This window comes from Vigna umbellata, chromosome 2 (genome assembly GCF_029865625.1).
Source record: "Vigna umbellata cultivar VRB3 chromosome 2, Vumbellata_1.0, whole genome shotgun sequence".
Classification (NCBI taxonomy): Eukaryota; Viridiplantae; Streptophyta; class Magnoliopsida; order Fabales; family Fabaceae; genus Vigna; species Vigna umbellata.
The window spans coordinates 10,675,204-10,693,541 of NC_142166.1; the positions used below are offsets into that span (position 1 = coordinate 10,675,204).

An 18,338-nucleotide genomic window follows, 5' to 3' on the forward strand; every position below is an offset into this window, starting at 1 on the left:
AACGACGCCTCCAGCGAGTTTCTCTCCTTCTTCCGTCGCCACCGACGTCGTCTTTATCAAGATCCAATTCCTAGACCAGCACCAATTGCTGCAACAACTGGCTCGGCGTCTTCTACGACCGTGACTCTCGCATCACCGCAAGGATTCTCCCCCGTGAGCCATTAACGCCAGTAAACACCTTTGCGAAATCGTGCCTCTTTTTCGGGTCAGACCCAGCGCAGAGACAGCCCCCAAATCGGGTCCGTCCATCACCCTCCGCCACGCACCACCAGACACCGCTGTCACAGGGGCACCATTAATTCATCCCCATCATCTCCACGATCGCACAATCCTGCAAATAAAAACCCTCAAATTCCAAATCATAACCCAAGCAAATCGCAGATTCAAAACCCCGTGCCATCCAACTCGTCGTTCGGTTCCACCTCCACGCCATACGTAGCGCCTTCAAGCCAAGACTAGGGTTAGATACTGTACCGTACGGTCCGTCCGACACATTGACCGAACGGTCGTCGAAGGTCGTCCATTCAAGACGACCATCAAGAACGAGCCACACTCCAAGGTCGTCCATCTAGGTCGATCGACAACACCGAGCGTGTATCATGACCAATCGGTAGAACCTAGCGGCCACCCACCCAGGATTGACATCCTTGATCGCTCACCCTTCTGAACAGGCCTCACGTCCATTCAGTAGCCACGAGCGTTCCACCACTCGTCCGTCCGGCCTCACATATTGTCGGGTCTTCGTCCTCAAATACTCCAACATTTGCCCGTTCGGCCTAAAACGTTCGGCCCTTCGCTCACCAATGACGTTCGGCCTCTACTGCTCGACCATACATCGAAACGACCTAAATTTGTAAAACAAGTGCAAGTGATGATGTTGTATTCGAGTTCATTAAACGTAACCGACTTGTAGATGTAAATATTAGACTATTAAAAAGTGAGAAGAAAATGGAATACCATCAAATCAAAACATGTCTCCAAATTGTTAATTAGGAAAAGGATGACAATGGGTTGATTGGACATGGACAATGTCTATCACTAATCCGATCCGATAAAAAAAAATTACCCGCTATTCGACCTGCTATCAACATAAATATCCGCTTAAAAAATATCCCGCGAATATTTTAAAACCCGCGGATACCTGTGGATAACCGTAAATATTCAAAAAATATATATTTTTATAAATTATTAGAATAAAATTTAAATAAAATTACAAAAATATATAAAATTAAATATAAATTAAAATTTAATTTGAATTAAATTTAACCTTATAAAATATAAATTAATGATAATGTTAATTAAATTTAACTTAATAAAATATGAATTATTTTCTTTTTACGGACGGATATCTGCAAATACCGCATCTGACCCGTTTATAAACGGATATTAAAATATTCACTATCGCAGATAGTAAATATCTGCGGATACTAACTATACGTCGTGAATTTTATTCGCAAATATTTGCGTGTGGATTTTTTTGCTATTTAGGAGATCAAACAACGAGGCATGTTATGCCTTTTTAAATTTTAAAATTTGAACACAATTCTACATTTTGTCACATAGAGTTCATCAATGCTTAGGATCGTTACTGAGCAAATCTGGTAGATTTGTCGTGTATATTCTTACAAATGGTGAAACAAAAAGTTTGTATTTTTGTTTGCAAACATTTAGAATGAATTACATTATAAATGTGTTTCATAAGAGGAAAAAAACCCTTATCATGATGTTTGGACAACGGATGTTCTTGTTGAATTATACAATAAATATTTATTTCTACACTTTAGAAAGTGTCAAAGAAACATTACATTTGACAAACGTTAGAAAAACAATATAATTGATATTAAGAAGTTAACTATGAGTTATACTATTTGTATTAATAACATTTTATTATTAAACCGTGTTAAAGATAATTTACCAAACACGTGTCAATTATATAACAATGTGTAATGTTTCGTTCAACAAAAACAAATGTGTAATAAAAAATGATTAAATTACTCTTTTTTTTTACCAAGAGATAAAATAATTTGTACAAATAGATTTATGAGTTATTAAATAAGAGATCCGTTGCTTAAGGTCTTTTCAAAACAATAAATATGTCATATGAAATGTAACTACATAAACTTGAAATTACTCTTAAAGTTTTAAAAGTTGAACATAAAAAAAATAATATCTAGTACATCAATCACAAACAAACCACGACCATTATTGGGAATAAAATTAATGTTACTTTTTCAACAGAAAAATTGTTTTGTTTGAGAAATTTTTACTCTCATGCTTATTAAATATTTGTTTATGTTACATGGATCAAGTTATTATCAACTGATGTTGTAGACTACTATATATAGGGTTTAATACACAAAATATAATACTTATGTTGTCTGGACTATTATATTTTTAAAAGAAAGACTACATGATGTAATTATAATAAATGTTCGAAATAAAACAAAATATTTGACTTTTTATTATTATTAATGTCTACGTACATACCTTTATTGGCAATATAGAACATCAGTATTACACTATTGATAGTCAATGTCTAATACACAACCTTTTTAAAATAATTTATTACATTCTTAAATCAAACGAAACATTAATAATTTATTGATAATTTTTCAACACGTCTTTTTCTATTGATTTCTCAGAATATCTCATCTAATTCAGCAACACAAATACGCAACTCGATATTGAGATAATTTATTTAGTGTTTTAGTTAAAAGATTAAGCAAAAAATTGAACTTTAAAAAACTTAAAATCGCAATAAAATTAAATATGTTTTTAGAGTTATGAATTTTTACTCAAAATTAAAAATCATTTATGTTTAAAATTTTAATTTATTTTGATTCCAAATTTTAAAAGTAAATAAATATAATATTTTAAAATCAATTATATTTATTTATTTTACTTGATAAATATATTTTTCAATTAGTATTAAAATAAAAATGTATCAAACAGTTGACAAATAATTAAATGTTACCGTAAAATATATTTATCACGTAAAAAACATAAATTAATTAAAAAAATATATTCATAAAATTTTAAAACTTAAAAATCAAAATTTTTAATAAAAGCAAATTCGATTCTAAAATTAATAAATAAAAGGATAATGATACTCTCACAATATTTTTAACATGTTAACACCATTTATATCTGTAATTGGTCAATATTGGTGTTTATGATATTATTATTATTGATTATGAAGTAATATTGGACTAATGATATGTAGATAATGTTAAAATGTTGTCAAAGTTATTATCTAAAATAAAAATATAATAAAAAAGAAATGAAAAATTAAAAGCACTTAGCCTAGATATTTCACAGTGGCCCATGGAGAGGTAGCCATGGCTACCAAAAGAGATAGAATAACGACGAGCGCGAGTGCGATGCACTGTCAAAAAAGCCACCCGTCACACCATATTACCACTTTACCCCACGATAAATAGATAGACCTTCCCACACCCGAAAATGGCATCCATAGTTGCTGCCTCCTCTGCATTCTCCACTATCCTCACTGCTCAATTTCTCATTCCTTCTTCTTCGTCTTCTTCTTTCTTTCTCAAAACACTCACTCGAAGGTCAACTGCGCCGTTACTGCGTCTTTCTCTTACGTCACGACGACCACTGCGCAACCTCATGGCTTACGCCACCCTTGGCCTCACTCGCCCATCCAACACCGAAACCCCCAAGGTTGAATTTCATTTCTCTTGATTTCAGTTGAATTTGAATTTGAATTTACTCTGACTTGACATAAACGTGTGAAAATGGAAGATTTCTTTCGCGTCGAAGGAGGTTGACGTGGTGCAATGGAAAGGGGACCTGCTCGCGATTGGCGTCACGGAGAAGGACTTGGCGCGAAACGCCGAAGCGAGATTCGAGAATGCGATTTTGAATTCCGTGGACTCGAAGTTGGACGGATTGTTGGCCGAGGCTTCCACCGAAGAGGACTTCACCGGCAAACCGGGCCAGTCCATAGTTCTCAGAATCGCTGGTGAACTCGGATCCAAGCGCGTGGCCCTGCTCGGCCTCGGCGCGTCCGCGTCCACCTTCGCCGCGTTTAAGTCTCTCGGTGAGGCTGTTGCTTCTGCCGCTAAGTCCGCTCAGGCTGGCCACGTCGCCGTCTCGCTTGCCTCTCCAGACGCGTTTTCCGTGGAGTCTAAACTTAACACAGCTTCTGCAATAGCATCTGGTATTTGTTTCTCTTAAGATCCGCCTGTAGCATTAAGCTGTCTTATTTGATTAAATTTTTCAATAAACTCTCTTAGAGCAAAACAGGAAGTAGAAAAATAAAAACCAAAATAGAAAGTTATTTGGATTTCAGTTAGGAAATTAAGTTGAGTTGGTGAAAAATAGTAACTCATTGACGCATTTAAGTTTACTAGAGTTTGAGGTGAACTTTGCTTCTAAATGAATCTGGAAAAAAAAAGAGTCAAACATTCTGATACAGTGTTCCATGGACACTGAGGTTTGTTTGGATGTTCCAACTGAAATCCAAAGGAATTGAGTTTCTCAAGTTAAAATTAACTTAAGATAACGTTTCTACATCAACTTCTGGCGAAGTGTATAATAGATTATAGGAAACGTGTTTTTCTAGTTCTTGTTCTTTCAAATACTTTGGATTGCATATAGACGAAGGTGGTCTCGAATTTATAAGCCACGTGGTGAGAATAAATTCACACTTTTTTGACAAGTTTTAGACCTGGATCATCATTATGAAAGTACAAATACCTGGGTCACTTTTGATCTGAGTACCATAGAAACAGATTCTTTCCTTGAATCTTCTAGTTAACACAAGAAGCTTTGTTTGTTTTGCTTTTTTATTTTTTGTTCTTATAAGTGCAAGTTTATCTAAATAGAGTCTATACCTTAATTGAAAGGTTGTGATTTTGAAATAAGATTGAGTTGTGTTGTGTGGCAGGGACTGTGCTGGGAACTTTTGAAGATAACAGGTACAAGTCTGAGTCTAAGAAATCGGCACTTAGATCAGTGGATATTATCGGGCTTGGATCTGGGCCTGAATTGGAGAAGAAACTTAAGTTTGCAGCAGATGTTTCTTCTGGAATCATTTTTGGAAGGGAGCTTGTGAATTCTCCTGCCAATGTGCTAACGCCAGGTTCATATTAAACTAATGTTTATATAGGTCAATTTGACTAAACTTCTTACCAAGCTCTATAAAGAAAGTAAAATAAATCAAACTTTTGAAAAAATTTAAAATTAATTCATATATCTCAACTTTAGTCTTGTATTTTTTGACCCCCAATGTTTTTTTATTTTTTTCTCATTTTCTTTTAATAATATTTGTCATGTGATGACAAATGATAGATGTATTTTAAGGTGCCGGCCTAACTGAGATGTTAAAATACAGTGATGCCATTTATAATAAAAAAACTTAAGACTTGACTGTGGAACTTTGGCAATTAAAAGGTTCTTGCAGATTGAAAGGTAATACAAGCTGGACCATGCATACACATGCATACAGGGTTGTTAAATTCTACTGTTAATGACTTACAATTTTATGTTTCAACTCTATAACAGAGTAAATGAAATAACAATGTAAGTCAATACCAGATGCAATTGCCATGATATGTGCATTATTTTGTAGTTTAATAAGACATGACAAAGATATTAATGAAATTGTAAACTGAATTCCATAAAATTATTCAAGTACTCCTACAACATTGGCAACAATTATGCATTTTGAGGCTAAAACAATTTGAAAATTTAGTCTTTTAAATTCTGTAGTAGAATCAAAGATTCTGTTAGTTTAATTATACTTGTATGAAAAATAAAGAGAGTTAACATGTTCTTATATGCTATGGTTGTAAGAATTTAAAAGTAGATTCAAGAGGTTCAACAACCATGTGTGTGGATCATATAATTCAAAAGTGAGAGGTTTTAACTTGACCACTTAATGTTGTGTTGACAGTAAATATTTATGCTCTCGTTTGACACCCTCTATATGTATGCATTTGTCCTCTTTTTGAAGAGGTGAATTCTCCTTAGAGGGAGAAGACACAAGTTGTAGCTGTTGATTTGAAAATCAGTGGTTGAGATTGTGACAAAATGCATGATATGCACATGTATACAAGTTATGAGCCTATATTTAAATATATTATCTTGGTTTTCTCATTGATGGATATAACTTCTTTCTCTCTAAAGTGAATTTCTCTGTTCTAGGAGCTATAATATAGACTAGAATATGGATGCACACGCATCCTTGGCTTTGAAGTAACAGGGCAGTTAGTTGAACATTTCAATGTTCCATTGCTACATGTGTGAGATACTTTTTGCATTTCAAGGAATTGATGCGTCCTCAATGAATTATTTGGCTCAGGGGTATTGGCTGAAGAGGCATCAAATATTGCTGCAGCATATAGTGATGTTTTTACTGCCAAAATATTAGATGCCGAGCAGTGCAAGGAATTGAAAATGGGGTCATATCTTGGTGTCGCTGCAGCCTCAGCAAATCCTCCACATTTTATCCATTTGTGCTATAAACCACCAACTGGACCTGTAAATGTCAAGTTAGCATTAGTTGGAAAAGGTTTGACTTTTGATAGGTACTTGATTTAACCATGTCTCATTTTATTTTAGCTGCAACAGAAACATGCAATGAGATTTTCCCGATGTTATCCTCTGTGTTGATTTTGGGATTATAACTTTTTTTGGTTATAAAGTTGTATATTGTCATTTCTCTGGGTGCTGTGTCCATGGTAGTCAGAATCTTATTCCACTTTGAAGAATCACACGATTCTACATTTCTGTCATGCCTTAGCAAGTTTCTTCGTGCTTGGAGCTGCTGCTAAGCAGAATTGGTGATTTGCCCGTGTAGAATCTTAAAATTGGTGGAATAAAAGATTGTCCATGTTTTTTTGTGCGCCAACATTTAGCAGTGGGTCAAGTTTCTTTCTTTTATTTTTGGTTTTAGGATTTTGTAAACCTAATCATAAAAACCCAAGTCCCAAAACCAACTTTTCTATAACCCCAACACCAATAATAGAGGAAAGCATCTTCACTGACCTGAGATCACTGCTACTTCTTCAACCTCTATTACAAAATTTGCGGCCTCTCTCACCCAAGGCCCAAAAGCCTTGCCTGAACCTCAAAAGTTGTTTTTTTCATTCTAATATGACGATAAATTGCCTTCACTTTGTTGAGGGCTCTATAGTCTATGCAAAAAGTGCCAGTTAACATCTTTCATTTTAATTAAGATTACTGGACTTGAATAGGGCTTTCGCTAAGCTGATTAATTCCTAAGGCCAACATATTCAACTTGTTTTTTAATCTCATTCTTTAGGATGTACGGCTACTTGTAGGGTCTTACATTCACTGGATATACACCTGTCTTTCTTTAGATTTTGTGGTTGATTTCTCTTGGAGGCAAACCCACTGGTACTTTGTTACTATTTTGTGGGTCAGAAAAGTGTGATTAGTACTTCTCTACTAGCATTTGTTATAATTGCTTCTGTTTTGTAGTTTCTGCATGCTCTGACTTTGCTGAATCTGGTCCATTCTTGGCTTCCACCATCCACAATAATGATGCCTCCGCCTTTGTATTCTTTAGTAATGCTTGAGAAGAAACCAAGATTCTAGATAAACCTGACGCCTCCATAACTTTAACTACATGGCCTTGCCTCATAAACTTCATCACTAAAGTTTTGCAATTTACCCTAACTTCTCCCAGAGTAGCCAACCATGCTACACCTAAAATGAAGCCTACCCATCATAACTCAAACAAGAATAAATCTGCTAAGAATTCGTACTCTCCCATCTTGACTGCAATTTGTTGGCAGCAACCTTGTGTTTTCCTTTTCTATTTCCATTTGCTAAAATTGTGTCTGGTTCCATTTTCAATCAGAATCAACACTTTCTTCCTTGAATTATTCCTTCTACTTTCATTATTTGGGTCAAATACCCTAAAAAAGACATGGAAAAATCCATCCATTGGCACAAAGCATCTTTACCCCTGTCCCCTTCATCCCCACTTTCTAATTTTGCAATTCCCCCTTCATCATTTTCCAAAAGTAAATCCTCAAACTTCTCTTTAGATATCGATGTCCAGTTACAAATGGCAACCCACTGTAAAAGCATAACTTCTCATACTTCCTTCTAACATATTTTTTATATTATAATTCCTTGTGCTCGATTTTGTTGTTTGCGCCAATTGTTGTCTTCTAGATTATGAATTGTAGTCATGGCTTTAGTTCCTCCTAGAGAACCTTTACTTTGATAAGTCGAATTTGGCTTTGGGTTTGCCCCTTCCACTTGTGCTATCACTCTTGCATTGCCTTGGTATCTCGGATTTGCCATTGGGTTATGATATTTAGCCTCCCCAAAATTCATTTAGGTAATGGGAGCAAATATTGGCTTAGATATTTTGTGGTAGACACGCCAAGAAATACCTCAACAATTGATCTTTCAACGTGATGATGTTTGTGACACTAACACAACTTCTTGTGCATACTTCTCCATAGTTCCTCTTTGTTGTACCACTGCTTATCATTCATACATTGTGCTCCTTCTTTTCCCTCTAGATCTCCATTCCATCTAGATCTCCTCAGCAACACTAAAGAAAAATCTTCTAAAGATGGATTCTTGGAATTCTTCCTCCAATATCATCACCAATGAATGGTGTTTCCCTCCATGGTAATAATAAATGCCAATTTCATTTTCTGCTCTTGTAATCCATCCCAAGGGTTATTGCCCTAAAAACTGGGTAATCCCCCTTTGGGCGTTTCACTTTTAGTTGTGCTTTCTTGGCCATTGTTGTCTCTGTTACATAAATTTTGTACATGGGCTTGGGCCATCCTTCATTTATGCATTATTTATATACGTTCTTAAGTTGTGCAAATAGAATAACAAGAGGATTACATCACATGAATGTATACTGTTGCTCTCCACATGTAGATCTTAATCTGAATTCGTGCCTTCTTGCTGAACCCACTATTCATCGATGCCATTTTTTTTTTGTGGGAATTGTGTCTCAACGTTGAATTTTGGCTACCCTTATTTGTTGTGCCTTTTGTAGAACCTCAACAGTTCCTATAGAACAAAATCACATAATCAGCTGGTTCTATTATTGACAAAAAATCTACTTCTAGGTATTGTGTGTTTCTTGGAGATAGTCTGGTAGCATGAAGAAGTAAAAAGCAAGATATAGTATCTCGTTCTAGTGCAGAAGCTGAATTTCGAGCTCTTGCTCAAGGAATGTGTGAAGGACTCTAGATGAAAATTATTTTGGATGACCTTAAAGTCAATGTGGAAAACCCTGTGCAACTACACTGTGACAATAAGTCTGCCATGAGCATTGCCCATTATCCAGTACAACATGACAGGACCAAACACATCGAGATTGATAGACATTTCATCAAAGATAATCTAGACAGAGGCTTCGTAATTACAACATTATGTCAACCATCTTACCTATTAAACGACCTCCTTTAATGAAAAAGATGCCCATGGTTGGTCCAAAGTTGATGCCTAAGTTTGTAGGGTTCTGAAGTCAACTCTTCATCCTTCCTTGCAGTAGATATTTTGAGCCCATGAGACATGTGTCGAGGTTTGGGAAGATGCTCACTAGTGATACTCAACACCTTTATGGCGTTTGCTAAAATCTCAAGTATCATTACTCCTAGACATATTGATGGCTCTATGACGGAGTACTTTGCAAAAGTTCATGGTCTCTTGCATGACTTCAACAAACTATTGCCTCTTGTTGCCGCTCTTGCCTAGGATCTTTAACAACAACACACCTTCATGTTATTTGTCACAAAATTGTTCACAAAATTGACTGATGTCATGTTATGCCTGGTTGTCCTCCTTGATCAGCTATTGCTTAGGCAACCCCTCTATACCCCCTTATTTTGGTGTCAGCCCCTTTGGTAGTTTTGGACCTCCAATTCTCTTCCACGATTTCCTCAAATGGTATGAAGAAAGTCAGACGTTAGTTTCACTAATTTTGTTGTACAGGCAAGCAATTCATTTGTTGGCCTCACTTAGTTCACCTCTCTTGGCCCTTGGGTCTTCCACTCTGGTGACACCAATCATATATCTATTGACAAGTTTCTTTTCTCATCTCTCTTCATTTTTGGGTTTTTGTCCTTTGTCACTATGGCTAGTGGCTCCCAATAGGGGTGTGGACAAAATGAATTGCCAAACTATACGGTTAAAAACTGCACTGAACTAGAAACAAGTTTGCCTGAATTGAACGGAAAATTAATTCAGACGAACTAAATTGAACTATTTACTGTTCTATCAAATTGCACTGAACTGCACTAAACTATAATATGAATTGAATTGAATTGCTATGCACCTTAACCTCTTTTCGAATTGCACTATTTTTGAACTGAAATGCATTATTTTTGAACTGAACTGTACTAATTTTGAACCGAACTCCAATATTTTTGAATTAAAGAACTAAAGAAGGTAGTATTTACCCACTTCATTTATAATATAGGTTTCTCATAAAAAAAAAGGACATAAAAATAAGTAAATAGAAAATATTTGTCTCTACTGAAGAACATAGGTTCTTCCATAAACAAATGTCTTAATAATTCTATAACAATTTATCTTCGAGTAAAGCTTGGTTAATAAAAGTTAAGAAAATGACTTTTTTTTTTCTTTTACATTAAAGTTTAGAACTCTTCTATAGGACTACCTGTTGTAGATATCAAAATCATATTAGATATGCATTGATTCAAAAATGTATTTGAATGAGTTCATGAGATTCGATCTCATTGAATCTTTATCCTAATCAAGTTATATAATTTAAAATTTTAGTTATTTTAAATGTTGTGATAATTGCTTCATCGACTATTTCTAAGTCTTTGATAAAAAATTAAGAAACAATTACAAATAATTAAACACACATATCTATAAAGCTAGACAAAATTAATTGAACTGCACTGAAGTGTTAAAAATTTCACTGAACCAAAAAGTAGTTCATTTGAACTGAAGTAAACTACTTTTTGTTCTAACTATCTAAATTGAACTACTATTTAAAAACCTTGTAAAAAAAGAAAAATTAACTAAGTAGATAGAAAATATTTGTCTTCACTCAATAACATTGGTTCTCTTATAATACGAATTCAACAGAATTACTATGCACCTTAACCTGATTCGGAATTGCACTATTGTTGAATTGAAATGCACTATTTTTGAATTGAAATGCATTATATTTGAACTGAAATGTACTTATTCTGAATCGAACTCCAATATTTTTGAATTAAAGAACTAAAAAAAGGTAGTATTTACCCACTTCATTCATAATATAAGTTCCTCATAAACAAAAAAAAAGACATAAAACTAAGTAGATAGAAAAAATTTGTCTCTACTGAAGAACATAGGTTCTTCCATAAACAAATGTCTTAAAAATTCTATAACAATTTATCTTCGAGTAAAGCTTGGTTAATAAAAGTTAAGAAAATGACTGTTTTTTCTTTTTCTTTTACATTAAAGTTTAGAACTCTTCTATAGGACTACCTGTTGTAGATATCAAAATCATATTAGATATGCATTGATTCAAAAATGTATTTGAATGAGTTCATGAGATTCGATCTCATTGAATCTTTATCCTAATCAAGTTACAATTTAAAATTTAGTTATTTTAAATGTTTTCATAATTGTTTCATCGACTATTTCTAAGTCTTTAATAAAAAATTAAGAAACAATTATAAATAATTAAACACACAGATATTAAGGGTGAACAAAATTAATTGAACTGCACTGAATCGTTAAAAATTTCACTGAACTAAAAAATAGTTTGTTTGAACTAAACTAAACTACTTTTTGTTCTAACTAACTGAATTAAATTATTATTTAAAAACCTCTAAAAAAAAGAAAAATTCACTTAGTAGATAGGAAAGATTTGTCTTCACTCAATAACATTGATTCTCCTATAAACAACAAAATTAAAAAGTTGAGATGAGTTGAGTCGGACCAAAAGTTAAGATGGGCAAAATCAGGCAAAATGTCGAAACTGGTTGCGACTGAAATTCTCTTGAATTTAATCAAGACGGTCTTCAATCGAATTAGGCCAAGAAGGCCACACATGAAACTGAATCAAGTCAGTCTCGAGCGAAATTTGATCTAGTCGGCCGCGATCGAAAATCAGACAAATTTGGTTGGAACAATCACAGTCAAAACTTTCTCGATGCAGTCTTAATAGAAAATCGTCCGAGTTGGTCCCGATTGAAAATTGACTGAATTCGGTTGGGACGGCTATGACCGAAACTTAGTCGAGTTAGTCTTGATCAAAATTGGACGAATTTGACCGAGTTGGCACTGATTGAAAATCAGCAAAATTCGGCCAGAACGACCATGAATGGTTGAGTTGATCCCGATCCAAAATTGATTGAATTCAGTCGAGTCGGGCACGACTGAAACTCGATTGAGTTAGTCCCAACCGAAATTCGACTGAGTCAGCCCTTGCCATAAATCGTCCGAATTTGACGAGTCAGCTCCAACTGAAAATCGACCGAATTTGGCCGAGTCAGCCTCGACGAAAGTTTGGTCTAATTGGCAACTTTAGAGACTCTCAAACAAGTAAAAAGTATAAAATGAATTAATTTTAAATTAATGAGTAGTTAACTGAACTATAATTTCAAAAGCTCAGTTTTCTAAAATTGAATTTTAAAATAATACAATTTAGTAATTTTTGTTCAATATAGTGCAATTAATTGATAGTTCGGTGCAATTCAGTTAATTTTGCCGACTCCTAGCTCCCAAGCCACTCATGGTATTAATATTGTCCATCTTCTCCCTTCTCTTTCCATTAGCAACGTCTTTTTTGTCTTTCTTGGCCACTCCTCAAGACCACCCACCATTGGCTGCTGCTGAACTTGTTGATCCGATGGATGCTTTGCGACTATGATGATCCTGACATAATTTTGTACGATTTGGTATAGCTTATAAAACTTTTGTACCTTTGTAGAATAGGTTACATGCACATGCCCATTTTTGCTGCGTTAGACTTACAAAGAGTCTTTCTTGTTTATAAAATTAGTGTCTATTAATTAAACTTTATTGTCTTGTTTTCTCTCTTGTTTTTCTCTTGCTTGTAAAGCCTATAACAGGTAATAGAGAGAAAAGGAAAGAAAGAAAATAAAGGTGAATAAAATAACAAAGCCTACAATGGTAATAAGGAGAATGAAAATCTGAGCAAAATATCGATAAAAAAAATAATTAAGCATGGCATATGTGTGATGCAAAATATAAAATATTATTATTATATTCAAAGAAGCAGATAGTACCATCCTCTTCTTCACTGATGCCTCTCACTAGCATCATTCCAATCAAAGAGGCAACTGACGCATCTTTTCCTTTTCTTCATTTTTCGTCTATGATGCTTTGTTTGTTGAGTGGACCTGCACACCTTATGAATGATGCATGACAGTTGCAGAATCGCAAATTACACAATTCAGTTTCAAATCATTATTCTAAACAATTCCCTGTACGGTATGTATCCGGGTTGAAGATTTTCTCGAAGCCTTTCTAACTTTAATGACTAGGAATGATTTATATTCATTTATCAACTTGAGGGATAGTGTTGTAAATGGTAGATTATTAAGATAACAATATCCTCAATATCTCTATTAGTTAGGAAATTATATTGAGTCTTCCTCCTATTCGTCTAAGCATATTTTTATTCCTTATTTTATAAGTTTGATTACTACAAATAGAGGTAATGAAAATGTAATTTGTGTGTTTGTGATTAATAAAATAACTCTTTATTTCCTTACACAGTTCAAGTTTTCCCATTACAATTTGTGGACAACTCGATGATTAGAGGGCTACAACTAACTTACCATTGTGGAATATGCTGAAATTGGTAGTTTAGGTGGTTTTATTGGATAGATAGATGATGGTGGACAAATGGAATTTCTCCTTTAGCTTCTTATTTTGATTTAACACTATAGTTGTTACAACTTTTCTTTGTTTTCTTTTGTTTTATTAGTGGTGGTTACAACATCAAGACAGGACCTGGCTGTATGATTGAACTCATGAAATTTGATATGGGCGGTTCTGCTGCAGTTTTTGGGGCAGCAAAAGCTCTTGGTCAAATCAAACCTCTTGGAGTGGAGGTGTGATGTCTATATCATTGTTCCCTTCTTTTCCTTTTATTATCACACATTGTTTTTTATCCTGCTGACTTTCAAAGTAATGGTTAAAGCCTCTGCTTGGTAAGTACTTGATGGTGACTTCGTATAAAATTTATTGGAATTTTTTTATCTCGTTTTAGATGTTCTGCAGTTAAGTAATAATTATGAATCGAGTGGCTACTTTGCTATATGATAATCTATTCTGTTGAATCCTTTTAAAGGTTTTGGTTACAGTACGGAGGTGAAAATCTTGTAGTACTAGTATTGATCACTAGTAGTCTACGCAGTTGTTTTGGTAGAATGCTTGTGTTTCTAATCTATCTCTTTAGTCCTTGCATGTTTTTTTGAATAGGATGGTACTTGTAGCTTCTTTGCATCCCTTTGCACAAAAGAGTACATTTTACATTTGTTTAAAAGTCCTGAATGTGCAGGTTCATTTTATAGTTGCGGCTTGTGAGAATATGATAAGTGGAACAGGTATGAGGCCTGGAGACATTCTCACAGCTTCAAATGGAAAGACTATAGAGGTCAGGATTTCATATTCTTTGTTTTCATTTATACATGTTGAGAGAGAGAGAAAACTAGATGGAAGATATGTAGTGGAAAAACTGTGTTGGCTACACAATGTCGTCCATTTTATATAAGATGATGTGGTATGCCTATAAATCATATTCTACTAAATTTGATTCTAATTAGATATTCTTATTATAGTCATAACAATTCTCATTAAATAAGGAAACAAAAAAAAAACATATAAAAGTAGAATAAATATTCGGAGATCATCTAAGATACTCTAAAATATCGGAAGATAATATCTTTAAATGTTTCTTATCTTTTTAACACCGCCCATCAAATTGAATTACTAAGCTTTAGTTTATCACAAGAAAATAATTCACTTTCTCGCAAATAAAAAAATAGTAAAAAACATAAAATTTGAGATAAAGGCAGGACTAGTGCAACTAGGCAAAAGCCGTGAGGGTGCAGGGGAGGGGCAATGCATCTGGGGAAAGCCAGGGCTAGTGAATCTAGAAAAAACTGGGGCCAGCGTGCTTGGGAACTCATCAATGGAATAGTGACAAAAGAATTAATAAATGCCTATCCAATACTTTAATAAATCTGATTCTTATAAGATATTTCCCATAACTATAAAGATCCCAATTAAATTAAATAAGGAAACAAATTAAAATATAAAAGAAGATTAAATCGTAATAGTTCATCTAAATTTTCTAAGATTATATCTTTTGGTATTTCTTATATTTTTAACAATACACGTGCAAATTTAACTTACTATATATGTTATAGAGACAGAATGTTGGCCTTATAGGGTGGATTTTGATTGTTTTAACCATTGATCTTATCATTTTCACAAGAAAACATATCATAAGTGTTAGACACATGAAGTGCTACAACCTCCTCTTCCTACCATTGCTGAAGTTTCAATAACTTCAGTTGAATTTTCATCCTTCATCAATGTAGGCACATGAAGAAGTCTAGCGACTAAGCTATTCATTGGAGGGATTTGATCATGTATATGATCAAAATCTGAATGCAAGTTTCTCTGAATTAGATCCGTATATAACTTATCAAGTTTGTTGTTAGTGTCCTCCAATGAGTTAGCCAAGCTGCGACAAATCTTGTTTCGTCTTCTTGATGGTCAAGCTATCCAAAAAGTCACCCCCATGAGTTATCCCTCACACAAGCTTTGCATGTGTCGGCTTTGAGCCTCTATGCCCAGAACTTGAGTTTTAATTGGTGAAACTCTGTCATTATGGAGTCTTGATCCTATCTAGGAGGTCCTGATTTTCAATCTGAAGACTGTAGAGAAATTAGTAGTAGAGAAATCCACACTGATTAGAAATTTCAGTATAAGTGTAAGAGCAAGAGAATGAAGCAGATTTCTTCCTTTCTATTTTTTCTTTACCTTTCCCTGATATGTTTTGTTTCATTTCAAAATAATTAATTGTTCTTAATGAATTTTTGTAAATTTGTGCTATTGCATATCCATCGCAATAAATAAATACATTTTATGTAAATATGTGAAAGTCTATGCTTTCAAGTTTGACCAATGAGATCTATATAATTGCACTAGAGTATGACCTTGGTTTGATTAATCTCTTTTATAGGTCAATAACACAGATGCAGAGGGTAGGCTTACTCTTGCAGATGCTCTGGTGTATGCTTGTAACCAGGGTGCTGAAAAGGTATGGTGCTAAGAATCTGAATCTACAGTTACATAAATCATAATGTATTGGTGTATAGTTTAATATTTCGCAAGTGTTAGATTTGACCGATAACTATTTTATTTCTAATACAAGTTCTAGAAAATGTTGTAACATTTCTAATTTGTCCTGTTGAACTAAAGTTCAATTATTTGAATAGTGCTATTTTTCATTGTTAAAATACTTGCGTGTGGCGTTCCTGTACAGTCTGGAAAAACATTTATACAGAAAGTACTTTGTGAATTGTGTTTAGTAATGGCTGGTCGGTTGTCATTGTATTTTTTAATTTTGATTATGTAGTTTGAAACAACCTTACCACGTGTTAGTTGTGTAGTTTGGTTTTAGAACTCTAACAGGTTGGTTAACTGTTCTTCAGATAGTGGACCTGGCAACATTAACTGGGGCCTGTATAATTGGTCTTGGATCCTCAATTGGAGGTAATTATTATATATGATCACTTTACCAATATTTGTTAGTACAAAAGATGCCCAAATTTATAGCTGCCAACTTAAACTCGTAATATCGTGGGAAAGAGGCGAGCTTAGGAGTTGGGGTGGAAGAACCTGAAAGTGACATCTGGAACTTGTGAAAGTTGCCGCACGATGTTGTCTTTTCCCTTGTTGGCAATTATATGCAAGGAATATTCATTTTCAGCTGATTATTGATGCGAACTATTGTTTTCGAAGGTGTGTTTACGCCAAGTGATGACCTGGCAAAAGAAGTTTTTGAAGCTTCAGAAGCGAGTGGGGAGAAACTATGGAGGTTGCCATTAGAAGAAAGCTACTGGGAGTCAATGAAATCAGGAGTAGCTGATATGGTGAACACTGGTGCTCGTCCAGGTAGTGCTATTACTGCGGCTCTTTTCTTAAAGCAGGTATGTGCTAATAGAACATTTTATGTTTTCATTTCTCTCTTTAAAATAATGGTTCGTTGCCGTTATGGGTAGTTATAATATTTAAGACAATAACAAATTTTGGTATAAATGCTTGTGATTCTTATTTTGAAGTGGGTAGGATGATACGAGAACTGACTGGACTATTGTTAGAGGAAAAAGTTTATGTAGAGACTATTTATGAAAGAACTTAATGGGAGGAAAAACAGATGCTTTTTAAATACTGAAGCGCATCTTAATTGGCTAGCTTTTATCTGCAATCTTCATGGAAATTTCTGGCACGGTTTTATAAAACAGTTGTGCTTTTTACAGTTCGTTGATGAGAAGGTTCAATGGATGCATATTGACATGGCTGGTCCAGTTTGGAATGAAAAGCAGCGGTGTGCAACAGGATTTGGTGTTGCCACTTTAGTAGAATGGGTTTTGAAGAACGCATCTTAAATGAAATCTTGTCCAATTGTAGTTTGTCCAACTGAAGGGATATAAAAGGTGTGGCAGCTTTTAGGTCTATTACAGTGTATTTAAACATGTATGAATAAATACTGGTTAATCGACTTCAGTCTGTTTGTTAATACTTTTTGCTTCGGTGATTCTAGTTAATGTATGTTTATGGAATGAAATTCTAGGATTAAATATAAAACAATTGTAGGCTTTTATTTTATGAACCCGCACAACTTCTTGCACCCCATATTTTTTGAATGACCATTTTATCCTCTGTAAAAATAATTTCTGAATTACATATTTTGGAAAATTTTCGGAATAAGTTTTCTGAAATAGGATTTCTGGTTCTGGAACACGAATAAGCTTTTTGAATAGGATTTTCAAAACATCTTTTGAAAGGCATATAGTGTCTTCCGGAAGGAGTATTTCATAACAGTCTTACATTAAATGCGTTCTAGAAAGATGTTTGAATTTTCCTTTTTTTCTTCCTTTGCATAGCTTTTTCTCTGTTCTTTCTTTGTAGCAGCAGTGATGATAGAAGAGAAACAGTAATGATGGTGAGAGTGATGGTGATAATGTAGTGCAATGGTGAAGGGTATGTTTTATATGTTAGTGTGGAATGCAGTTAGTAACTGTGGGGTATAAAAAACAATAGCTGCAGTTGTGATGGAGTCGAACCCCTGTATTGGGTAT

The 18,338-nt window shown here is 34.3% G+C and overlaps 1 protein-coding gene across 1 annotated transcript; it reads left to right on the forward strand.

Moving 5' to 3' along the window:
- Positions 1 to 3,390: 3,390 nt before the first annotated feature.
- Positions 3,391 to 17,865, forward strand: LOC148203409 (leucine aminopeptidase 1-like). The gene is made up of 10 exons (XM_088106100.1): positions 3,391 to 3,684; positions 3,766 to 4,183; positions 4,913 to 5,107; positions 6,329 to 6,554; positions 13,949 to 14,075; positions 14,525 to 14,620; positions 16,217 to 16,294; positions 16,689 to 16,749; positions 16,999 to 17,186; positions 17,517 to 17,865. The coding sequence occupies exons 1-10, from the start codon at positions 3,463 to 3,465 to the stop codon at positions 17,643 to 17,645; spliced, it is 1,740 nt and encodes a 579-aa protein (XP_087962226.1). The 5' UTR covers positions 3,391 to 3,462; the 3' UTR covers positions 17,646 to 17,865.
- Positions 17,866 to 18,338: the final 473 nt, after the last annotated feature.